Source organism: Pelophylax lessonae (assembly GCF_965119305.1).
Source record: "Pelophylax lessonae genome assembly, chromosome: 2".
NCBI lineage: Eukaryota > Metazoa > Chordata > Amphibia > Anura > Ranidae > Pelophylax > Pelophylax lessonae.
In genome coordinates, this window is record NC_138769.1 from 666527479 (window position 1) to 666554344 (window position 26866).

The 26866-nt window shown below is 44.8% G+C and overlaps 1 protein-coding gene across 1 annotated transcript in view; it reads right to left on the bottom strand.

The window, feature by feature from the left end:
- Window positions 1–26866, bottom strand: part of AASDHPPT (aminoadipate-semialdehyde dehydrogenase-phosphopantetheinyl transferase) — a 107708-nt gene that overhangs the window by 10705 nt on the left and 70137 nt on the right. Inside the window, exons 4-5 of the mRNA XM_082248377.1 lie at window positions 13313–13471; window positions 3214–3291 (exon numbers count right to left, since the gene is read on the bottom strand). Of these exons, the coding sequence (XP_082104503.1) occupies window positions 3214–3291; window positions 13313–13471 (237 nt within the window). The remainder of the gene's footprint in view (window positions 1–3213; window positions 3292–13312; window positions 13472–26866) is intronic.

Consider the following 26866-nt stretch of genomic DNA (forward strand, 5'->3'; position numbering starts at 1 on the left):
CCATCTCCTGACTGCATCTCTGGAGCTCAGCCACAGTGATCTTTGGGTTCTTCTTTACCTCTCTCACCAAGGCTCTTCTCCCCCGATAGCTCAGTTTGGCCGAACGGCCAGCTCTAGGAAGGGTTCTGGTCGTCCCAAACGTCTCCCATTTGAGGATTATGGAGGCCACTGTGCTCTTAGGAACCTTAAGTGCAGCAGAAATCTTTTTGTAACCTTGGCAAGATCTGTGCCTTGCCACAATTCTGTCGCTGAGCTCTTCAGGCAGTTCCTTTTACCTCATGATTCTCATTTGCTCTGACTTGCATTGTGATCTGGAAGGTCTTATATAGACAGGTGTGTGGCTTTCCTAATCAAGTCCAATCAGTATAATCAAACACAGCTGGACTCAAATGAAGGTGTAGAACCATCTCAAGGATGATCAGAAGAAATGGAAAGCACCTGAGTTAAATATATGAGTGTCACAGCAAAGGGTCTGAATACTTAGGACCATGTGATATTTCAGTTTTTCTTTTTTAATAAATCTGCAACAATGTCAACAATTCTGTGTTTTTCTGTCAGTATGGGGTGCTAAGTGTACATTCATGAGGAAGAAGAATGAACTTAAATGATTTTAGCAAATGGCTGCAATATAACAAAGAGTGAAAAATTTAAGGGGGTCTGAATACTTTCCGTACCCACTGTATATATATATATATATATATATATATATATATATATATATATATATATATAAAAATAAGTGTGTTTATATATAAAAATAAGTGTGGGCACTGGCCTGTTCCTTTCCACGCCATACACTCAAGAATCAGCAATGAAGTATAGGATATGGACCAGTGCTCAGACTTCAGAGGGTTTTAGGGCTTATGAAATCTCTGCAGTATAAACAGGGTGCCAAGTGACCCTAATGCTTACTATTAAAGTGAACATATGGCTAAGTAATGGACATTCAAGTATTAACATATTTCTAACAGCAGCAAATAGGCTTTAAAACAAGCCCATCCCTGAACTCTATAGCTACAGGCACTGTGGAGCAACTCATCCTCAAAGTTCATCCCCCCTAATACATTGCCATGCTTACCAATGTATGCTTGCCACTGCACCCATTAAAGTGTTTAGAGGGTCCAGGACTCCTAGTGCAGTGTGTGGTTTATCTTCTCTAAGTAAGCTTACCTTAAATTTAAAGGATATATATAGCCAAACATTCGATCAATTTTTTGTGGTCTTTGTCTTGTTGGAGAGATATGCGTTACCCTCCTGTCCCAGGGAGCAACAGAAAATCTCTGAGGGAAAAACGTAGACAGTTGGCACTAGAACAGGTGTCCACATTAGAATATGTCCCCTTACCTCTTGTTCTGATAACAACTGTAAAATGTTAGATTTCCCACGAGCTTTGGCTGGAATTCTCCTGTGGATCACAGGAGTGCAGTTCCTTCTGCACTCCTGTGATCTGTTCACCCAGCCGGTCCAGGCTAGGGAAAGATCACAACCATTTGGCCAGAATCCACCCAGGAGCCTGGACTGGCACCTGGCTCAGCCTCTAAGCGGTCCGCTGAGGAGCCTGAACCAGCCACTCCTGCCCACTCCACAGCTCAGCACTCCATTGAACGAGAGGGAGCAGAGCAGAGAGCGCTGACTGACACTAGAACTCGGCTCACGGAGCTCTGAGAAGTGAGTGTATCAGTTGTGGATATTTTTAACTAATTCATGACAAATGTTCCCATACATGTGTAATAATATCTATCACCCACAGGTGGTTTAGTGAGTTTTTGATGTTGTGTATTTTAGAAAATGTCTGCCGCATATTTTAATGCACCATGTGGTTGTGGGGGGAAGTGCAACCATGTGTTGATGACCTCACTCACAAAATGACCTGTGAGTGGTCAAAGGAATGACCACATACTGTGGGTGGTTTCTGGTATACAGGACTTGAAAAGGGAGTCATTAGCATTGGGGGAAGTAGTTAGTTTTGGAGAAGTTGGCTGTTTGGAGTTGTAGAAACATGCAGCCAAGACCTCATGGTCCTTTTTCCAGTTATCGAGTGCAAGCTGTTGCCAGAGTTAAGTAATATTTGACCTTTCTTTGGGATATTGGAAATAGGAGTGTGTTGAAGTCTTGTTATTTGGTGTATTTGTTTATGGTAACTTTTATGTGTAATGCCCCGTACACACGTACCGATTGTTGGCCGTGAATTTTCGGCCGCCGCCCGATCGGTCGATTATCGGCTTGTTAGTATGATGCTTCCGACTGCGACTTTTCGGCCGAACAAAATCTGGTGTGCATGCTATAAAATTTTTGTTGGCCAACAAAGAACGGCCGATTGTTCCTCAGTCAGTACAGATTTTGGCAGACTAAATTCAGATGAGCAAGACTGAGCATGCTCAGAGAAGAAAAAACACACTGAAAGTCAACCATCACATGACATCACTTCTGAAGTTGGTTTTTGTTGGCCAACAAAAGTCCAGTGCAAGTCTAGAGCACATTTCAACCAACAAACAACACTGGACAAAAGACGGCCGATCGGTTGGCCAACCATCTGTGCGTGTGTACAGGGCTTAAGTAAGCTTTATGTATTTTGATGTCCAATAAAGTTTTGTTTTATGCTTTTTATCAAAACTAGTCTTGGTGTCTGTTCATTTTAAATATTCACTAGATATTTCAGTGGCTGTCCAGTATACCTTCATTATAAATGTTGTTGTTTCCAACATTTGATACAGTGAGTGATCGGTGGTCTTTGATCGCTCAATTCTCAGTCTTAGAGCTGGTAGACCGATACTGCATCCGCCTAGGTAAGTATGATTTCTAAAAAAAAAATAAAAAAAAACCCTCCTCCAACTTCTCTTTTAAGTCTCTGTCTCAGTGACAATAGCTACTAGAACAAAGAGAGCGAGTGAAAATACCCAGCAGGAACAGAGACAGCAGTTGACAGTGGTTATGAACCTTCCTTACTCTATCTAAAACAAACTTAAAAAAAAAAAAAGTTAGGGTTTGCGGACAGTTTCAGCACTTTTTATGTTTATTTTAGCAGTAAGTTAGAGCAACCAATCAGCAATCATGGCCTTGTCCAGACCAGAGTAAGATGAAAACATGATTCGATCGGTGTTCTAGGTTATCTCACTTTGCACCCCGTAAAAGGCACTTGACTGCTATATTAAACACCCTGGTAGAAGGCGACAAGCATTTCCTTGCAGCACACGTTTACAGATGTTAGCTTACCTTTGAAGTCTGTTCTCTGTTTGTATTTGTGTCCCCCAAGGCAACGGCAACATGATGCTTGTCATCCAGAAGCATTTCCTATAAAATTCAATCACAATTAATTACTGTTCCCTGAACACTAGAGTCCAACTTATCATGCAATCTACAGCAAGGTATTTGCATTTTGATGCAACTTCCATTATGGCAAAATAAAGCTGGCACTTCTTAAAGTGAACCTGTTAGCCACTGTTTATGTAAAGGTCCTGTCTGAGTGCACAAACCACACAATGCCCATTACTTCTGACAGCTAGAATACATTCCCATTAGTTTCACTTTGATAAGTGAGGACGGTTTGTCTGTTTTCACACTGCGGCACTTCTAAAACGCACTATTCATTTTTAAAAAACGCATAGCGTGTTTTAAATGTCTTGCGATACAACGCAGATGCCTGATGGAACTAATGTTCCAATATTCATTGGTTGTTAAGAACACAGGCAGGTAGTTGTTAAGGGAGCATCAGTCCCCAGAATCTGAGGGGAGGAGGCAGGGGAAGGCCAAACCGCCATCTACAAAGGATGGAAGATTGAACTCTTGTGCTCCTGGTGACCCACATTGGGGGGGCACTGAGGGGAGGGGCATTGTTTACACACCTACCGATTGTTATTAAATGTTTGCCTTTAAAAAAAAAAAAAACAACAGACATGTTATACTTACCTGCTCTGTGCAGTGGTTTTGTACAGAAATTACATAGTTACATAGTTGTTGAGGTTGAATAAAGACAATAGTCCATCCAGTTCAACCTGTGTAGGTGTGTGTGGCCGTAATCATCTCTCATACCCCTAAACGTTCTGATCCTTGAGACGTACGTCTAAGAGTCTTTTGAAAGCCACCATACTACCCGCAGAAACCACCTCTTGTGGTAGAGAATTCCACAGTCTTGTAGACCTTACTGTAAAGAGCCCCCCATGTTGCCTGAGGTTAAAACGCTTCTCCTCTAATCGCATTGTATGCCCTCGAGTCCTCATGTAATCCTTTCCATTGAATAGCTTTTTTTCTATGCCAAGATCACCATTGAGGTATTTATAAATTGCTATCATGTCCCCTCTCAGGCGTCTTCTTCAGGGAGAATAAATCAAGCGATTGCAGAGGCTCTTCATAATTAAGGTCCTCCAACCCCCTAATCAGTTTAGTTGCCCTTCTCTGGACGCTCTCCAGCTCCAACACATCCCTCTTGAGGACTGGCGACCAGAACTGGACAGAATACTCCAGATGCGGTCGGACCAGAGTTTTATAAAGTGGAAGGATTATAGACTTATCTCTGGAATACATACCTTTCTTTATGCATGCTAATATTCTGCCGGCTTTGGCAGCTTCCGCTTGACATTGCATGCTATTGCTTAGTCTATCCTCTACCAAGACTCCCAGATCCTTCTCCATTTTTGATTCCCCCAAAGGTTCCCCCCCTAAAGTGTATTGTGCTTTTTTGTTTTTAGTCCCCAAGTGCAAAACCTTACACTTCTCCACATTAAACCTCATTTGCCCACTCTATTATTTTGTCCAGGTCATTCTGTAGGATATCTGCTTCATGCTGTGCAGTTATTGCCCTGCCCAATTTTGTGTCATCTGCAAAAACTGATATAGCACTACTGATCCCGTCGTCAATGCTGTTTATGAATAAATTGAACAAGGTTGGTCCCAGGACTGAGCATTGGGGGACCCCACTTACTACCTCAGACCAGTCTGAGTATGTGCTGTTTATTACCACCCTTTGGACACGCCCTTTTAGCCAGTTCGGTATCAAAGAGCAAACCTTGTGGTCGATGCCTGCAGACCTTATTTTATAAATTAAGCGCTTGTGGGGAACTGTATCAAACGCCTTAGTGAAATCCAGGTACACCACATCCACTGGTCTGCCCCTATCTAGCTCACAGCTCACCTCCTCGTAGAATGTTAATGTCCCGATCTTCCTCTTCTCAGGGCCCCCGCCAGCACTCCTGGCTCCTCCTCCTTGACCAGTGCCCCCAATAGTAAGCCAATTGCTATGGGGGCACTGGTGCATGCTCACGTCTATACTCTGCTCTATGTGTCCATATAGAGCCGCGGCTAACCCCCTGCCTCCGCTCTCTCCTCCTTGGCTCACTGGCTGTGATTGACAGCAGTGGAAGCCAATGGCTCCCGCTGCTTTCTCAGTCAATGAAGAGAGGGCATCCCAGGACAGCCAAGGCTCTCATGCACATTGTTGGATCGAGAGGGGGCTCAGGTGAGTATTAGGCTGTGGGGAGAGCCTTTACAACCACTTTAAGGAAGCTGGCAGGTGCTAGGTCCCTAATAAGCAGCTATTCACTGGTTGTTAAGGACACAGGCAGGTGCCCCCTTCTTAACAACCAGTATATTTCTGCCACATGACCCCAAAAATGCATCTAAAACAGACCCTGGTTGCATTTCGGTGCATTTCCCATTAACTTTAATGGAAGGTGCATCTTTGGTGTGGTTTTTAAAAGCGCATTAAAGATGCAACATGCAGGACTTTTCAAACCGCACTGCAAACGCAGCACAGCAAACGCAGCACAGCAAAGTCTCATTGAATCTAAAGGCAAATAATTTGAATGCACTTTTCTCCTGGAAAGGTACGTTCCAGCACAGCAAAAGCGCATCGGTGGGAAAAGGGCTCTAAGGACTTCTAACCACCACCTTCTGTCCAATGAGAGTGACCTTCATGACTGCACAGCACTCTTAGTGGACAGGGGTGACATTTGGAAGGTCTCAGTCCATGAGTCAGGTCCTCGATAAAGTAATACTAATTTCAGAGAAGAAGAAAAAAATGAGCGAATAGATGTGTTTTGAGGTATCTGGTCTTGCAGGGAATATTTATTCTAAAAAGTTATATATGGATGACATATTTTCTTGCTTTCTGCATCCATCACTTAGCTAATATTGCCTAAGGAAAGGTAATTGTGTGCTTTGACATAATCCTGCACTTCTGGCAGTCAGATAAGCGTGTTTACATACATGACACATAGTTTATTCTGAAGCAGGAAAATATATACTTCAAAAACCAAAAAAGATTAAAGATTGTCGATCGATATGCACAGCTGCCATGCAGGAATTCCTATATAAATTATTTACAGACAAAATGATTCACTTGAAAAGATGGTGAAAGCAGTACATAAATAAAACAGAGAATAATGCTTAGATCCACTGGGAGACAATCGCTTCATAGCAAATACAATCTAACATGGCCATATAGAAGGTTCCCAGCCCTTAAGAAATCTATATGAATGTAGTTTTATATTTGTTGTCTCAAACAGTCCTATGTCCCGTCCAAAAAGTGGAGAGAATGCAAACTTTTGTTTATGCACCTCCCTCTTTCCCTCACAATGTCAGCAGCGATGGATTATGGCAGAATGGGGAAGCAGCCTTGGAACCGCCATTCCTTCAACTGTCTCTGAACAGAGAAGCCATCCCGATTGCATTGTCTGTACTGGAATGCCCCACATCAAACACAAACTGCCTATGAGTACATCCTCCCTTGTGAAGTGACGCAGGTGCAGGTGCACAGCTTTGACCAGTTCACTATCTGACTAGTTTACTGCAGGAGGATGAAGGTTGTAGGTTGACTTTGAGGACAATCATATGGATGGCCCTTGAGTCCTGTCTAGGTTGCCTTGTGGATTATCCAGGTTCTGTGCCCCCAGTGCAAACAGGGCACGGTCACTTTGCCTACAAGCACATGTGTCAAACACAAGGTGTGTGGGCCGAATCTGGCCCGCCAAACAATTTCATGTGATCCTCGCTCCCAGGGCTTTTTTGTTTCAGTGTGAATGTGGCAGAACTCTGTTTCGCCACCTCTGGCTCTCGCCCTCCGCTTCCCGCTGTTACTTGTGAACAGAGATGTATAGTAACGAAGTAGAACTACTTAAGTACTGTACTTAAATACCGAAATGCGGTATCTGTACTTTCCTAGAGTAGAATTTTTTTCTCCTACTTCTACTTTTACTTCACTACATTTTTTCGATGATTTCGATACTTCTACTCAAGTATTTTTTTTTTTGTGCTGCATAGTTACTCGTTACTTTTAAAAAAATTACCACTGCCAGAACAGTAGATGGCAGGTTGCATAAAGCTCAAAAAAATGTGTATAATGTCATTTGTAAATCAGCACATACGAAAATAAAGGCTGTGTATAATAAAAGCTGCTATACCAAATCTTTCCAATAAAAAGAAAATATGAAACAAACAAATAAATGGTGCTACAGCGCTTAAAGTGCATCAAGAAACTACTAACAAACACAGGTTAATCATTTGAATAAATCATTTGAAATAATAAAAACAATATGATGTTCAAACTTTTGACTTTTTTCTTTAATAACTACATAACACAGTACTTGTACTTCTACTTTCAGTACTTGAGTAGAATTTTTTTTTCAAAACTACTGGTACTTTTTACTTTTAGTACTTAAGTAGCAAATTTTTTGAAAAAACTACTTGCAATACTTAAGTAAAAAAAATGTTGAATACTTTAGTACTTCTACTTAAGTAACTTTTTCTGCGAGCACTTCCACTTCTACTCAAGTAATTTTTTGATCGAGCACTTGTACTTTTACTCAAGTAGAAATTTCCAGTACTTTATACAAGTCTGCTTGTGAACACAGAAGCCTTCTGTTTACAACGACAGTCTGCCATGCACACGGTGGGGACCAGGGAGATGAAGATTCAGTGTGAAATGGGGCATCACGTGGTAGGCTGCACTGTGATCCCCATCTGTGTCTTGATGCACAGATGCCAACCAATGATCTCCCTTGCAAGTGAGAGAGGCAGAGCCGCCTACACTGCTGGGAGGTACTAGAGCTGGGCAGGTAAGAAAAGAGGAGAGGAAGCTTTTGGGAGGGAATCAGGGCTATGGATGGAAGTATGTGCACAGGTGGGGGATGGGGAGAGTGGTGCAGATGTCAGAGCCGAGCAGGGGTGGAAATCATGTAAAAGTGAGCTCAACCTTGCATACTGTGCATAGCACACCCCTAAATCCTGCACTCTGCACACAGCACATCTCTAAACTCTACATTCAGCGTACCTCCAAACTCTGCACTGTGTGCAAAGGGCACCCCTGAAACTGCATTTTGTGCACAGTGCATCCATGAACTCCATACATAACACATTCCTGGTATTTACTGCCCCTTTAAGAAGCTCCCACTGTTGGTGCAAGTTGGCCACACCCACTGTTCGATGCATTTTGGCGTAGAGGGGGCAGGTTAAGTTCCACCTAAAGAAAAGCACTGGACAAAATTATATAGTCTTAAAGATACAACCGGTCCTTTGAGGACAACCATAAATGCTGCTGCTGCCCGCGATTACATTGAGTTTGACACCCCTGGCCTAGAGTAATCATTTTGAAGATCAATTGAATGGATGTGAGAACTAAACATGCTACCGAACCTACGGCTTGGTTCTGATGTGTGGTGACCGCACTCATTTTTTTTTTTCAGACTTTTCTGCTTTATTTTCATCTGGTGATCCTGCAAATGACACATCTCCTGTCCCTTCATGTCTACATTTTTTTATCCGCTGAATCTTGGGGCAGCCAAGCTTGTCACACTGGTTGGCCTTTAACCACTTCTGGACCGGAAGATTTTCCCCCTTAATAACCAGGCCATATTTTGCGATTCGGCATTGTGTTACTTTAACGGACAATTGCGCGGTCACGCGACGCTGTACCCAAATAAAATTGATGTCCTTTTTTTCCCACAAATAGTGCTTTCTTTTGGTGGTATTTCATCAACTCTGCAAATTTTATTTTTTGTGCTATAAACAAAAAAAAAAAAAAAAAAACAATTCTGGAAAAAAATATATATATATTTTTCAGTTTCTGCTATATAACATTCACAAAAAAAATGTAAAAATCAAAATTCTTTAACATTTTAGGCCAATTTGTTTTCAGCTACATATTTTTGGTAAAAAAAAAAAATCACAATAAGCGTATTTTGATTGGTTTGTGCAAAAGTTATCGCGTCTACTAACTACAGGAAAGATTTATGTCATTTTTATTGTTTTTTTTTTTTTTTTACTACCAACGGCGGCGATCTGCGATTTTTAGCAGGACTGTGACATTGCGGCGGACAGATCGGACCCTTAACTGACATTTTTGACACTTTTGGGAGGACCAGTGACATTACTACAGTAATCAGTGCTAAAAATATGCACTGTTCCAGGCGGTCCGGAACCGTTAAACAGGTCTCCCCTTTGTTCATCTCCATTAAATGGTAGACTGATGGAACCAGTAGTTTACACATTAGAGGTAAGGTTCTTTGTGCTTCTTTTCATCTCACAGGAAACGAATAGGGACACTGAATCTCTGTCAAGACCAAAGAGTGATTTTTGTACTTGCTGAAAATGTTCGGAACCTGAAAAGTGAAAACAAATGCAGTCACCACAATTTATTATGTCTGTGACTCTGCATGTTACTAAAGGAGCCCATTCACAGTAGCAGAGTGTACTGCCGCACTGCCACTGGAGCGCACTAAAAGGCAGCAATGCAGATGCACTAAAAACAGCACATGTCATGGTTTATTTTTTGTATGAACTTTATTGAAATGTCACAAAATGACATTTTATTGCGTTTTTTGGCCACAGTGTGGTGCGACGCAGTGGACGGTGTTGCAACACACTGCCCTGAAAAAAAAGTACTGCATGCCACCAAAGCAGGGGGGCCTGAACAGACATAGTGGTGCACAAGGCTTTTTGCCATTTCTATGTTTTGAGACTGCGTTGGGCAAAGTTGCTCAGTGCAGTGCAGCCCTGATGGGAATTGACCCTTAGTGCCGGTTTCCACTAGTGCGACTTGCTGTGCGACTTGACACGTCAAGTCGCACAGCAAGTCAAAAGCCATTGATTTCAATTCGGCCCGTTTCCACTGCGGCGACTTCAGTTGCGGCGACTTTAAAAGAAGTTCGTGCACTACTTTTGTGCCGGCTTCAGTGCGACTTCCCTCTATAATGAGGGACAAGTCGCACTGAAAGCGGCAGTTTACTTTCGCTACGAAGTCGTGCTAGAAGTAGCACGACTTCGTAGCCGCGGCAGTGGAAACGGAGCCTTAAGAAAACTCCGCTCCAGTGACACCTGTAAACAGTCAACTGGAACGGTCTCCTTCTTTTTGGTTTTTGTATTCTCGTTTTCCACTTATCTTGACAGTATAAAAATATTAGGAAAGCAAAAGTGTCTCTCAACCTTTTAAAGTGAAGGCAGACAATGTTTTATCTCAATGCATTAAGATAAAAACCTTTTGTGTGCAGCAGCCCACCTAATACTTACCTGAGCCCATCTCTATCCAGCGATGTTACAGGAGAGACCCAGCTGCCCGGGACTCTCCCACCTCATTGGCTGAGACAGCTACGGAGCGCCATTGGTTCCAGCTGCTGTCAAAATCAGTGAACCAATAAGGAGAGAGAAGGAGCGGGGCCTAACCGCTGTCTGAATGGACACAGGGAGCTGCAGCTTGGCTTGGGTGCCCCCATAGCAAGTATATATTGCATGTTTAAAGCACTTAAAGGAGTTATCAGAAGATTTTTTATGTTAATGCATTCTTTATCTGAGGTCTTTCTCTATCCAGCGATGTCTAGGAGTCCCTCGGCCGTCGGAAACTAAATGGACACAGGGAGCTACAGCTCGGCTCAGGTGCCCCCATAGCAAGCTGCTTGCTGTGAGAGCACTCGTCAGGAGGAAGGGGCAACGAGCGCCAAAGAGGTACCCAAGAAAAGGAGGATCGAGGCTGCCCTGTGAAAAACCACTGCACAGGAGGTAAGTATAACGTTTGTTATTTTTAGGCATAAAAAAAAAAAAAAGCTTTAGTATCACTTTAGGTGTAGATTTATTAAAATAAATGATAAAACACACACCGATATAGTCACTGTGATAAAATGAAGTATTGCATGTAGAAATGCACAGAAATCTTAGCGGCCGAAACATATCGGCTGAAAATTGTGCTTTGCTCATTTTGCTGATAAGGAAAAAGGTGCCGATAATGGCACCAAAAACGTATGTGATTTTACTGTGCTTATGGTGTTTTTTGCATTGGTTATGTGACTCAAAAAAACGCATCAAAAAAAGTAACAGGTGCGTTATTAATGCATAATTGCTGTGTTTATAATGCATTTCAACAGGGAGGTACGTTTTGGTGTGTTTTTTTTTTTGACCAAAAATACAGCAAGCAAGATTTTTAACACCACAATGGCAGTGCAACACACCTTTGTGAAGACATTCAAATAATTTAAAGCGATGCATTTTTTCTTGAGTTTTTTTTGCGCTATAGGTGCTGATTATGGCCGACAATAAATTCACATTGTAATAAAGAATCCGTGTTAAAGATATGCCTATCTGGCTGCAGCCTACCTCATATATAGTCCCTCTAGGGGATATACGTAAATAATTGAAATAAAGGGGAGGTATGCGGCGCTGCCTAATACTACAATATAATGTCAAACTAGTGAGTGTACATACATCAAATCAATATAAAGTAAATCAAACCAATCAACAATGCACCTAATAATGTGCTAAAGTGACAAATGTGCAAGTAAAGTGCCATAGTGCAGTATCACACTAGATTGGTAACTTGAATAAATTAAAAATAGCAGTAACAAAGTTGATTATGGTAAAAAACACATAGTGTTAAAAAATGTGACAAATGTGCATATATAAATGAGGGGATATATAAAGTGCCACAGTGCAATGCTACAATAAATTAATGACTGGTGCAAATCTCCAATATTAAAGCATATATATAGCAGCAAAAAATATTAATAAAAGTGACGCGTGAAAGGTGATTAAGTGAAACTTAAGTCAAAAGCAGTCCATATGCATAAACATGGATGGATAGAAGTCCTATAGAAAATCTTGATGTCCTTCAAAGTTGACTGGTGATCAAGGAAAAGAACACACTCGTGTTCCCCTCACTCCCAGAACCACACTCACCAAATATGGGAACCCCAACAGGGGTAATAGGCGTTTTCTGGTTTAAGCGATGTTACTCGTATGGATATCCAGTAATGGACCACAATGCTGGCGGATGATGCATATAAATACATATACCCCGAATATGTAGGAAAAGAAAGAGCTCACATAGTAAAGTAATGTTTTGAATCCAGTATATTTATTATAAAAATGGTTCTCACAATACGTAGCTAAACACAGGCAGTGAAACAAGCCGGTAACTACAGCTTTCAGGGTAGATGGAGCGCTTCCGGAACGCAATGCGTTCCAAGGATCGGAAGTGCGTTCCAAAGATGAGGAAATTACGTGACAATGCTCTACGCGTTTCGTCAGTTTGACGTCATCAGGAGGTCCTTTAGAGCCGGTTCACACTGAGGCGACACGACTCCTTACTACTTCGGGGGCGACTTGTGCATTGCATTGCACCACGACTTCGGAGCGACTTGCAGGGACTTCACATAATGGAAGTCTATGCAAGTCGCTCCGAGGTCGCCCCGAAATAGTATAGGACCCTTTTTCTAAGTCGGAGCGACTTGTGTCGCTCCTATTAGAATGGGTCCTGTAGCGGTCAATGGACCGCGAGGGAGCACGACTTGTCAGGCTGACAAGTCACCTTAAAAGTCGCGCTAATGTGAACCGGGTCTTACTATGTGAGCTCACTAGTTTGATATTATATTGTAGTATTAGGCAGAGCCGCATACCTCCCCTTTATTTCAAATAAATTCACATTATTTAAAAACTCAAATAAAATACAATTATAAAAATATAAATATATATATATATATATATATATATATATATTAAAAACAAATTTTCAGTTTTGGTTTTCAGCCAAGTGCATCCAACATTTTAGGTTTTGTCACCAAAATTTCCATTCGGTGCACTTCTAATTGCATATAAAACAGTACAGTGGTCCCTCCATGGTAAATTGTTACCGGCTGATGTGGAGGAAAGCCGGTTAGATACAGGAGAGTATGTCAGAGAAGCGGCCAGGCATAGCAGAGTAGTACAGGGAAGCGGTCTGACCTGATGCCCTAACTCCCCCAGTGACCTAATCTCATTAAACAGCCATGGTAACATGCAAGAAGGGGACCCTAAGAAGAGATGATGGCGCTTTACAGTTACCTTTTCACATTCTTACCTCAAAAGACCAGTTTTCGGGCTCCTCGTCCAGCCACATTCTGGTCTCAGTGTAAACCTTTCCGACCTCCATAGTTATGGGTGACACTTCAAATTCGACACGCTGAAGACTAAAGCCTAGTCCGACCCCTATGGCTTTTATAAAGCTTTCCTTTAGAGCCTAGAAGCAGAAACACAGAATTTATTGTAACAAAATACCATACATTATTTACTCTGCTTTTTTCTCTTATCAAAACCTGCACATATCTGCTCACTCATCCTTATGAATGTTGAGCTTCCTAAAATAAATTATTTATAGCGTCTTGTCAGCAAAATGGAAAAAAAAAACAAAAAAAAAACACACACACCAGAGCATTATGTGGCTCACGTCAGTGCTGCGGTAAACCTCCGTACTCTCCACAGTAAGAAACATATGTTTGTTTCTGTAACATTACACTGCTTAGCAGGATATTGCCAGATGATTAAGGCAAATTCAAAAAGCATGTTTAAGCACTACTGGAACATTATGCAGATGGGATTACTATAAAAAAAAAAATACAGTAACGTGTCCACAGCTCCATGAATTGAACCGAATGCCAGAATAACAACTAAATACACATTTGAAATGCACACATAGGAGCTGCTTTTTCCATCCAAAGGATTTGTATTTCTGTACAGCCATGGAAGACAGCACAGCCAGGCTTAGTGACCTGCTTCTTTTCTACTGCAATTAAAGTGATTGCAAACGATCGCCTTGTAAAACAACCCATTCAGTTTACAATAGAAATGAAAAGAAAAACATTTTTGTATAGATATAAAAAAAAAAAAAAAACCCACATACATTCTAAATACCTTTTTTTTTCTCTTTTTCATAAGTGATCACATTCTGTCTGTTTTCAGCTGCGTAAGAGCTGGGGGAAGAGAAGTAGCAGCACACTGAGCTTCCCAGTGAATGGCTGTGCAGTGGGGGCATCAGGACAATTCTGATCATTGGAGGAGAGTACACCGAGTTCTCAGCATAAGCTGGAGAACTGACCACAGTGTGCTGTCCTGCTTGGTTTGGTCAGTTTTTAATAGAAAAGCAAGGGGACTAGCAGAGATTTTACACAAAGGAAGCAATACAAAGGGAACAGGATACTCTCCCATACAAGTACATGGTACAGCAGGCACATAGCATGAAAATGAAGTGTTGAGGTAACAAACGCTTTAAGATGTAAATCTAGGTCACAGGCTGCCCCTAGCCCATGATTAGACATTAAAGGAACAGTAGCATGCTGCTGAAGTAATCCCCCTGCTCTCTACTGCTGTCAGCATGCTCCAATATGTTGCTTGATTTCCAATGCTGCTTTCCCTCTCCCAGGGCCATAACACTACAGTACAGAGGTCAGGTACTAAAGGGAATGTTGAATCTTACGCCAGGGCTTGAAAAGGCGCAAGGTTGTCATAGCCGCCCTAATGCTTCCACACACCCCTCGCTCCCCCCCCCCCCCACTACGTATCTCAGGCTCCTATTGCCCATCTGCAGGCCCAGGATCGGAATGTAGGTGCCACCGGGAAGAGGGGAGGGAGGAGAGCAGACACACACCTGCTCCCCTCTTCTTGTTGCTGACCCGGAAGTGATGTGTATGACATCACTTTCGGGGTCCCCATTGACAGTTTTCCCGGCCATCAAGGCCAGGAAAGAATGTAATGCAGTGTGATGTGCATTGCATTACATACAGTAGAGCACAGGGGAGACATCCAGGGTCTTTCTTTCAGACCCTGGATGTCTCACTAAGCCTGAAAATATTGATTGCAATACACGTTCCATATCGCCGCACACACCAGAATGAGAGCAATCATTCTAGCACCATGCCGCCTTGGTAATGCTAAACTGATGACCTATAGGTGGTTTTCTAAAGCGTCGCCTATAGAAAACATAGGGTACTGAAGTTTGACGTTATTTCATGGGCGCATGGAAATTTCAGGTTTGAAATGTTGGGTATCTATTTACTCTGAGATTTTAACAAAAAAATTGGGTAATTTATTGTGTTTTTGTGCCCACCTAAAATTAACTTTGATGTGTTATTTACTGAAATGTTGTATTTCCTAGACCTTTGCGGTAAAATTGTATGACATAAAAACATTGGAACTACCACTATTTTATTCTCTAGGGTGTCTGCTTTTAGAAAATATATAATGTGTTGGGGGTTTTATGTAATCTTCAGGCCTAAAATGAGTTTTTAACCACTTGCCTACCGGGCACTTTCACCCCCTTCCTGCCCAGGCCAATTTTCAGCTTTCAGCACTCTCACGCTTTGAATGACAATTGCGCGGTCATGCTACACTGCACCCATATGAAATTTTTATCATTTTTTCACACAAATAGAGCTTTCTTTTGGTGGTATTTAATCATCTCTAAGTTTTTTATTTCTTACAAAAAAAAAGACAGAAAATTTTGAAAAAAAAAAGTTTTTCTTATTTTCTGCGAGTAAATTTTAAAAAATAAATACATTTTTCTCCTTCACTGATGTGCGCTGAGGAGGCGGCACTGATGGGCACTCATAGGCTGCACTGATGGCCACTGATGGGGTGGCACTTATGGGCACTGATGAGGTGGCACTTATGGGCACTGATGAGGTGGCACTGATGAGGAGGTACTAATATGCCGCACTAATGAGCACTGATAGGCGGCACTGATGAGCACTGATAGGCGGCACTGATGAGCACTGAGAGGTGGCACTGCTGGGCACTGAGAGGTGGCACTGCTGGACACTGATGGGTGGCACTGATGGACACGGACGGGTGGCACTGATGAGCACTGATGGGCGGCACTGATGGGCAGCACCATCAGTGCCCACACTCAGTGCCCATAGTGCTGCTAGTCAGTGCCCATCAGTGCCTAGATGAGCAGGCACTGATGGGCACTGACTGGCAGCACTATGGGCACTGATTGTGGGCACTGATGGGGGGCACTGTGGGCACTGATGGTGGGCAGTTATGGCATTTATTTCCTTTTGTGTAATCAGGGCACTGGTGATCAGTGCCCTGATTACATTTCTCTGTGTCGCTGAGCAGCTCACCTCTTCCTCACACGCAGTCTCTGTGTGAGGAAGGAGAGCTGGCGATGAGAGATGATCTCATATGTTTACATATGAAATCATCTCTCATTGCATGGTCCGATCACGTGGTAAATGGCCGCTGTGATTGGCCATTTACCACGATCTGTGATTGGCTGTGTCCAAGGGACACGGTCGACACAGATTTTCCCCGATGCGCGCTCGCGGGAGCGCGCAGGGAGCCTGTTACTGGGAGGCCGTTTAAAGACGGCCTACCGGAAATTAGAGCCCGCGCTGTAGCCGTCTTTCAGCTATAGCGGGGGCGGCAAGAAGTTAAACATGTACAAGAAAAAAACGCAAAAAAACAGCTCTGGATGTGAAAGGGATAAAGAAGAAGTTCACCTTCGGAAACGTTACATGTTCTACTTGTATGGTTTGTTAGCTAAAGAAAAAAATGTCTCCTCATTTTTTTAGCTAGCTACCAAATTCAAAGCAAATTTGTCAAATCCTGTCTTACCCATACATGAAAGCATGTAAAGCTGAATAGGATGACATGAGCTGGGTTGATAAGTGCTAAGCTCCCCCATTCCATGCCCACAGCTCCCTACATCCTCCCACATCTGATCATCCCCCACTGTCTGCAGCCCAGCCAGTAAAAATTTGCCACCAGGTTGCCTGCACACGAAAGTCCTATAGACTTGAATGGAATGTTGCTCCTGCACTATGCGTTCATCCATTCAAGACTCTGGGATGTCAGTGTGCAGCCGCAGGTAACAGGCGCTAAATTTTTATTTGGCAACCTGTTTAAGGAGATAAGTAAGGACTTGGAAGGGAGTTTAATGCATTTTCCTGTATTTATGAAGCTAGGGAGAAGGGTTGGGCCATTTCCTCTAAAGGAAAAGTTGAACTTGCCCTTTTTAACACTTCAGAGTTGTCATCTGCAGAGTACAGTGTATTTAGCAGAGTTTTTAAGGTTTCGCCATTTAATTTTAGAAATACAAAGCAAATGCTCAATTTACTACTTAACGACTGCCCACCGCAGTTATACTGCGGCAGGCAGCCCCTCCTCCCGCCCGCACTAAGAAGCGGGGATTTCGATGCACGGGACAGGCGACTCCGATTGCAGCCTGACAACGGCAATCGCTCCTCGTTGAGAGAGAAGAACGGTCAGCTGTGTAAACACAGCTAACCGTTCTTCTCTCTGGAATGATCACAGAGTCTTAAAGGATCACAGGTCTCTATGGTCATTCCATAAGCCCCACCCCATACAGTTAGAAACACCCCTAGGTACACATTTAACCCCTTGATCACCCACTGTGTTAACCCCTTCCCTGCCAGTGTCATTATTACACTAACAGTGCATATTTTTAGCACTGATTACTGTAGTAATGTCACTGGTCCCCCCAAAACTGTCAAAAATGTCAGTTAGAGGTCTGATCTGTCCGCCGCAATGTCGCAGTCCCGCTAAAAATCGCAGATCGCCGCCATTACTAGTAAACAAAACAATAAAAATGACATAAATCTTTCCCGTAGTTAGTAGACACAATAACTTTTGCGCAAACCAATCAAAATACGCCTATTGCAATTTTTTTTTATGTAGCAGACAACAAATTGGCCTAAAATGTTAAAAAAATGATTTTTACATTTTTTTTGGGAATGTTATATAGCAGAATGTGAAAAAACTGAATTTTTGTAAAATCTTACCTGTAAAATTCCTTTCTCTGAGTCCTCCGACAGTCGCCGCCACCTCTAAGTCATCACTGTTGGGTATTGGACTTCCTATCCGCAGGAATAGCTAGGCATATAGACTTAGTCCAAAGACAAAAAGGCATTAGCATAATTAGCATATACACACACCCATGGGGGCTGTCCCATCTGGTCAATACCCCCCCTGCATCACCACTCCCAACTCAGTTTGGTAGCATAGCAGTAGGTAATAAGAACCCCAAAAGAGGGGCGGGGGCGGCGACTGTCGGAGGACTCAGAGAAAGGAATTTTACAGGTAAGATTTTACAAAAATTCCGTTTTCTCTTACGTCCTCCGACAGTCGCCGCCACCTCTAAGTCATCACTGTTGGGATGTCCCAAAGCAGTATAGACATGAGGGGTGGGAGACGCAACCGTAGAAAAGGCAACGCAGTACCCACATCAGAGAAAGGAATCTTACATGCACTGTAAGAGAACCAACTGGGCAACAGAAAAAAACACTGCTCAACAGGAGCAACAGCCCAGGAAAGCAAATGCCAACAGCCAGGGACCCAGAAAAAAATTCAAGGGTCCATCATGGCACTGCCGCACTGAGAACTGTGCGGCCAAAAGAAGCATCAGCTGATGCTAGAACATCTACTTTGTAGAGTTTTGAAAAAGTGTGCACCGACGACCAAGTCGCAGCCTTGCACACCTGGGCCATCGAGGCCCGATACCAATAGGCCCAGGACGCACTCAAAAACCTGGTAGAGTGCGCTGTAACAGGGAAGGGCGGAACCCGTTCCTCCAAGGCATACGCCTGCTCAATGGTCTGTCTGATCCATTCGGCAATAGTTGCTGCAGACGCAGCCATGCCCTTCCGAGATCTCTCAGGAAGGACAAATAGGGAATCCGTCTTCCGAAAGGATTCCGTAGAAGACAGGTAAACCCTGATCGCCCTTACAACATCCAAAGAATGCAATGTAATCACCTTAGGATGCATAGGCTTCGTACAAAGCGAAAGCAGGACAATGTCCTCATTAAGGTGGAACTCAGAGATCACCTCGGGAAGGAAGGATGGGGGTGGTCGTAAAACCACCTTATCCTTGTGAATTATCAAGTAAGGGGAGCGGCAACACAACGCTGCCAGCTCCGACACTCTGCGAGCCGAAGTGATCGCCACCAGAAAAGCAACCTTTTTCGACAGCAGAGGCAACGATGTTTCCCTGATGATTTCAAAGGGAGCACGCTGTAACAAGGACAGAACCAAGTTCGAGTCCCATAAGACAGGTATTGGCTCCGGGTTCACACTGAATTGTGATCTGCGCGTTTGCTATAATCCTTATTTCATATGGTAAGAGGCGAATCTAGCTACAAAAGGTGGTGGTTCAACACGCAAATTTCACACTTTTGCCTTCCCTTTATTGGCTATTCAATTAACGTTGTCCGGTAAGAGGCGACTTCAGCTACAACACGTCATATTATTAATTTTGATGTTTACCCTTATCACCTTTGGTAAGGGGTACCCATCACATTTATATTTATTTTTATATTTTTATTTTTGCATGTTTTTTATTCACTGCTATCAGTGATCAATTTTATTGGTGGAGGTTTATTCATTCACACAATTGAACTTATTTTTCAAGAACACTGTGGTGTCCAATTAATTTAGTTTGTAAGGTTTTACGCTATTGCGCTTTTACCTTTACTTCAATGATCCAATGACCATTGAGCTAACCGTTCACGTGGACCTGGATCTACTATCAAGGTGACAAGTTCTATCCAAAGAATCTGCCTTTACCTTACCTCAATCTGGTAAGCATATACCCTTTGGGGTTCCTGGTCCTGGATTACATCTTCACTTTATGCTTGGACTGTATGGACTTTATATCTCCATTGATCATATTAAAGCGCGACTTATTTTTACAATATTCTACAGGGTGTGGTCACACTAGAAGTTGCTGCTGTTCACTGTATTTTTCCTTTAGCGCGGTTAATATTTTTACATAAGACAGAATGTCGGTCACCTCCCGGGCCGCTCGAGCACTCCTGGTGCCCCCCTGGTGGTTGATGTAGGCCACCGCGGTAGCATTGTCCGTCTGTACGCGGACAGGCAGGCCCGAGACCGTCCGATAACTGGAAGAGACAGAGTTTGATTCGTAACTCCAGCACATTTATCGAGAGGGAGGACGCCCCCTCCGACCAAGTGCCCTGGGCAGACAGGTTGCCCAGGACTCCACCCCAGCCCGATAGGCTGGCGTCCGTGGTAACCACCGTCCACACCAACGGACGGAAGGACTTGCCTTCCGCCACCGGCAGGGACTGGAGCCACCACAGAAGAGCCAATCTGATCTGATGACTCAAGGAGACATCCTGACCCAAGGACTGAGGCAGCCTGTCCCACCCGGCCAGGAACTCCGTCTGGAGAGCCCGCGTGTGGAACTGAGCAAAGGGTATCGCCTCGAAGGCCGAAACCATCAACCCCAGGCTCCGCATACAGGTCCTGAGTGACGAGGACGGGTAGTCCCCGAGGGACCTGAGCTCGTCCCGCAAAGTCCGGAGCTTGTCCTCCGGCAAAAACACCTTTGCCTGAGCAGAGTCCAGAACCATTCCCAGGTAGGGAAGGCGAAGCGATGGAGACAACGCCGATTTTTGAACGTTGATGGTCCATCCGAACTCCTGGAGCTTCTGTACCGTGATGGACAGATCGCGCACAAGGCCCTGGCTGGCACGTGATCTCAGAAGCAGATCGTCCAGGTAACACAGGACCGCAATGCCCTGGGCCCTCAGCAGGCCCAGATCCGGCGCCAACACTCTGGTAAACACCCTTGGTGCCGAAACGAGACCGAAAGGTAACGCCACAAACTGGTAGTGGTCCTCTGCGATAGCAAACCGAAGGTACCGCTGATGACCCTCGAAAAGCGGGGATGTGCAGGTACGCATCCTTCAGATCTATCGAAGCCAGGAATTCTCCTGGACTCAAGGAGGCCACCACCGAATGGAGAGACTCCATTCGAAACTTCCGAACACGCACAAAGCGGTTTAGCGCTTTCAGGTCCAGAATAGGACGCACTTGCCCTCCTTCCTGGGCACAGCGAACAGATTCAAATAAAACCCCCGAAACCTGTCCCGATGAGGCACCGGGACAATCACTCCCTGAGCAAGCAGGTCCTGCACCGCTTGATGCAAGTCCTGCAGACGCCCCGGAAGCAGAGGAAGATCGGAGGGAAAGAATCTGTCCGCCGGCCGGGAAAGGATTTCGATCTTGTAACCCGATCGAACGATTTCCTGAACCCACCTGTCCGATATCCGGAGCAGCCAAGGTTGGAGGAAACCGCGCCAACGTCCCCCCACTCCTGAAATGGGTGAGGGCGCCCCTTCAGGCAGAGGCGGATTGACCCGCCGAGCCGGCATTGCCGGACTCCTGCTTACCCGCCCAGGACTTCTTCTTCTGGTTGCCCTGGGCCTTGAAGGGTTTGCCCTTGGATTGGTTCCGAAAGGCACGAAAAGACCCCTGATTGGATCTAGGCGCAGAACCCCGCTTGCCTCGAAAAGACTTGTTCTTCGGGTTCTGGGGCAGCATAGTGCTCTTGCCCCCCGTGACGCCTTTCACCAGGGTGTCCAACGCCTCGCCAAAAAGGCGAGAGCCAGCATAGGGAAAATCAGCAACAGTTTTCCTTGAGGACTGGTCGGCTGACCAGCTCTTCAGCCATATCAGTCGCCGGTTAAGCACCGCGACACCAGAGAGGCGAGTCACCAAGGGGGCCTCATTCAAGGCTGCATCACACAAGTACATGACTCCTTGGTGGATCTGATCCACCATATCCAGCTGGGCAGGTGGAACACCATCAGACACAAGATCGTTCCTAAGCATCTTTGTCCAAGCAGCCACCGCCTGAGCCTCCACGACGGCCCCGAAAATGGGTTTGAGCAACGAACCCGCCACCGTATAGGAATGGCGAGCTAGAGACTCCAACCGCCGGTCTGTGGGATCCCAGAAAACCGGGGAATCCTCAGTAGGAGCCAAGGTAGCCTTGTGCAACACTGCCACAGTGTGATCTACCTGTGGAGGCACACACCATTGTGATTCCGTAGCCGGCGCAAAAAGATAAAGCAATTTGAACCGACTAGGTACCAGGAATGGACGTTTCAACGTGCGCCACATTTCATTAACAGTGTAATGGGATTCCGCTGGGCAGGGGAAAACCTGCGCAGACTTGCGGGTCCTGTGCGTCCCAAATGAGAACACAACGCCCGGAGGACAGGGCTCATCCTCTAAATGTAAGGTGTCCTTTACAGACACAATCAGCTCATCCATGGTCGCCCGTTCTTAAGGCGACCCCGGGGAGGAGGTATCAACCCCTCCATCTCAGCCTCCCCCTCAGACCCCGGGGGGTCCAAGGATGAGCGGGACCCTGAAAAGGGCACGCTCGCAGCAGCAGCCATATCCCCATCTGAGCAGAAGAGAGAGACAACCTGGGCCTCTTTCTCGCAGCGCGTTCAGACATCAGCATTTCCATATTTGCCACTAAAGTCGCCACCACAGCAGCCAGATTGGGTCGCAGCGGGCCACAGGAGAACTGGGGCCCCCCACTAAGCTAGAGGAAACTTGCTTTTCTGAGAATCCATTGCTCAAGTTATCAGAACAAACTACAGTGCAATACAAAGTACTGTCCCCTTTAAGAAAATGCTGCGGTGTGCGCAGACCACCGCTACTGCAACAGTGATAAAAGACCCCCAAAAGGGGAAAAGCAACTGAGCTAGAAGCGATAGCACAGAGGAAAACTGAGAGTGATAACCTGTAGAGCTCGCAGAGCGTTGCTACCGATGTCCTGCTGCTGATGGAAGGAAGCGCTGCTGGAGTAGGCTGGACCATATGCCACACCCTGGGAAAATGGCTGCCCCATAGGGATGCATTGGAGGCTACGCCAAAATGGCCGCCGACATGTGGCCGGACCTATCGTTCCACCACCCACAAAATGGCGGCGAATGGCGCTACACATATAAGCCCATAGTAAAGATGGCGGACCACGCGAACATTCGCCGCTGCGGTCGCCGCACCATCAGAAACGTCTGCATCCCCAAAAAATGCACCTAAGTGACACAGGGACAGGGACCCCCGGGCACACACAGTATCTGCACAAGCGATCCCCACAGGGATCGCACAGGGAGTCACACAGGCACAGACATGGGGGACACAAAGCAACACAGACTGCCACCCCAGACAGAGGCCCCAGACAGAAGTACTTACCTGTACCAGATGGCGTGGGGAGCCTCTATGCACGGAAAGCCTCTGTCCTCATGTGACAGGGAGTGCCGTGAGCCAGGGACATGATGCTGCAGCACCGCAGACGAGTCCTGTGAGGTAGCCACCTCATGGCTCCATCCCTGTAGCGAACAGGGATGAGTCGTTCGTAATGCCAGGGCGAACCATAGCTGAACGCTCGATGGCGGGCTGGGGGTCCATCTGACCCTTTTGCTCTGAAGAACCTGGGCGGCCAGTCCGAATCCCAGCACCGCATGATCCATCTTCATCCGAAGAGAAGACTAACACTAGAAGCTGACAAAATAAACAGCTAGTAAAGTAAGAGAAAAAACTGACATTTTCAAAGAAAACCAAATAAAAGATTAGGAAGGCTGAGACTGAAGCCCCAGCACAAGGTAAGCCTAACTACTCCTGACGCTAGGCAGATTAAAACTGAGTTGGGAGTGGTGATGCAGGGGGGGTATTGACCAGATGGGACAGCCCCCATGGGTGTGTATATGCTAATTATGCTAATGCCTTTTGTCTTTGGACTAAGTCTATATGCCTAGCTATTCCTGCGGATAGGAAGTCAATACCCAACAGTGATGACTTAGAGGTGGTGGCGACTGTCGGAGGATGTAAGAGAAATATTGTTTTTTGGTTTTTTTTGTCGCTGTATTTTTGTTTATAGCGCAAAAAATAAAAAACGTAGAGGTGATCAAATACCACCAAAAGAAAACTCTATTTGTGGGAAAAAAGGACATCAATTTTATTTAGCTACAGCATCGCACGACCGCGCAATTGTCCCTTAAAGTAATGCAGTGCAGAATCGCAAAAAGTGGCCTTGTCTTAAGGGGGAAAATCTTCCGGTCCAGAAGTGGTTAAAAAATAATATATTATAAAAAATAAAAAAAACTTTGGCCCAGCTCTTGCTGCGATCAAGTGAAGTGGGTGATATCATGGACACAAAAATCTGTCTGTAATTTTTTAAGCCATTTGTATTTTTAGGAAAAGTGTCTTTACAGTTTATGTCAGGACAAAAACATTTTTTGTAGCAGTAGTTTTATATAGAGTGGGGGCTTGGAACCCCTGTTGTGTTTTTATTGCTATCTGGGGCTTCTTAAAAGAGATCTAACCTCACTATTTTAGCTCTCCAGTGCTCTATTACAGAGATTTACCCTCACTTTTGCTGTCCTGCAGACAATGGTTTCACCAGACAGGAAGTGGAGGGGACTGTCCAAAAGGGCCACAGACAGAAATAACAATCTGACAAACACTCCAACCTTCCCCTACTCTACAAATGAAAAGCATTTTAATTTTTTTCTGTATTTCTGATGGAAAGTCTCCATCACTTCCTGTCTGGTACGTTGTTGGCATGACCAAAAGTTAGATGAAATCTATCTAAAGGAGCCCTGGGTGGCAGTAAAAACCTGTGTACTCACTTTTGTGAGATACAGTATGTTTGCACTTCAGTGGGCCAAATCTAACCCAGATCACAGCAAAGGATTTAAAGCGGAGTTCCAGCCATTTACTCACCTGTCCAACAGTCCAGCGATGCGGCCGCCGGAAGCCTCGATCCTCTCCCTCGGCGCCGGCATCACTGCTGTTGGCACCCGGCTGTTACAGTTTGCGGCTTCACAGCCGGGTACCCACTGCGCATGCGCGAGTCGCGCTGCGCGCCGTGATTGGCCGGCAATCTTCTGGGACCTCTGACGTGTCCCAGAAGATTGCAGGGAGGGAGGGGGAGAGGAGAACTTCCGCTCAGGGCGCCGCGGCGCTCCGAGCGGAAGTGGGAGCGGGTACCTGTCAAAACTAGGTACCCGCTCCCCCCCCCCCCCCAAAAAATGACATGCCAAATGTGGCATGTCGGGGGGTCAGGACTCCCTAAAGCGGAAGTTCCACTTTTGGGTGGAACTCCGCTTTAAGGCCACTGTATCCTGGTGGACTAGGTTCTTGGAAAAGCATAATATGGTACAGAGGCAAAAGACCAAAATTGCACAAAAATGACATAAAGATCTCAACGGCAAAGTAAGTAACTTCCATCGATATGTAATAAACCAGCGCAAGGAACCCGGCTATGCGTTAATATCGGAAATGTGGATGAAATACCTATAAAAATCAAGTTCCCTGTTGGAGCTTTTATACATGTGAATGAAAAAAAGGCTGGAAGGATGAAGAAGGGATAAAGCTATGGCTTGATAACGTATGGAGTAGGCACCCAGGTGGACTTCTTCGAGAACATATCCTACTGGTGTGGGATATGTTTAGGGCTCTTTTAACCACTTTACCACCGGAGGATTTTGCTGTCTTACGTCCAGGCCACTTTTTGCGATTCGGCACTGTGCGAATTTAACTGACAATTGGGCGGTCGTGCGACGCCGTACTCAAACTAAATTTACGTCCTTTTTTCCCCATAAACAGAGCTTTCTTTTGGTGGTATTTGATCACCTGTGCGATTTTTACTTTTTGCGCAATAAACAAGAAAAGAGCGTAAATTTTGAAAAAATAACAATATTTTTCAAATTTTTTTTAATGAAATTCCCCCCCAAAAAAAAAGTAAAAATCAATTTTTTTTTTAATTTTTGGCCAATTTGTTTTCTGCTACCTATGTTTGGTAAAATAAAAATCGCAATAAGCGTATTTTGATTGGTTTGCGCAAAAGTTATTGCGTTTACTAACTAAGGGAAAGATCTGTCATTTTTGGTGTTTTTTTTTTTTTTTTTTTAACGAGTAATGGCGGCGATTTGCGATTTTTTTTGCGGGACTGCGACATTGCGGCGGACAGATCGGACCCTTGACTGACATTTTTGACACTTTTGGGGGTACCAGTGACATTACTACAGTAATCAGTGCTATAAATATGCACTGTTGCTGTAAAAATTACACTGGCAGGGAAGGGGTTAATTTTATTGAAGAGGGAGGGGTTAATGTATGCCTGGTGCTTACTAACGTGTGTGGGGGGAGGTGACTGAGTGACACAGGGACAGATCGCATGTTCAGCTATGCTGAACCCTGCAATCTGTCACTGTTTGTCACTTAGGAGATTCGCCCGCTCTGTTTACACAAGTGGGCGGATCTCCAAACTCGATTCCCCGACGATCGGGGAAGAGCAGCGGCGATCGCCACCGCTCCTCCCCTGGCCCGACTCCCGCGGTGACTGAAAACAGCGCGAGCGAGCCTCCGGCGGCACGCAAGCGCTGCCCACAAGGGGAGGAGTCCAGCAACGTAGGTCTACGTCGCTGGACGGAATCAAGCCACTTTGCCGCAGTACAGTCCCAGTGACTGGTCGGCAAGTGGTTAACTACCAGCACAAAGAAAAGACTGGCAAAGATAAACACAGATGCGACAGTTATTCCTTCAGGATTGACATTGTTTGTGCAGCCACTGGATGTGTGCCTAAACAAGCCATTTAAAGATCGCATTCGAGAACATTGGAATTAGTGAAAGGTTAGCAGGGAAAAGTCATTCACATGCGTGCTCCATAGTTGGATGTTTTGTGTAACTTTATCATAAAAGCCTAGAATGATAATGATACAGAAACAGTAATCAAGTCTTTCAAGAAGTGTGGCATATCAAATTCATTGGATGGTATGGAGGATAACTTCTTG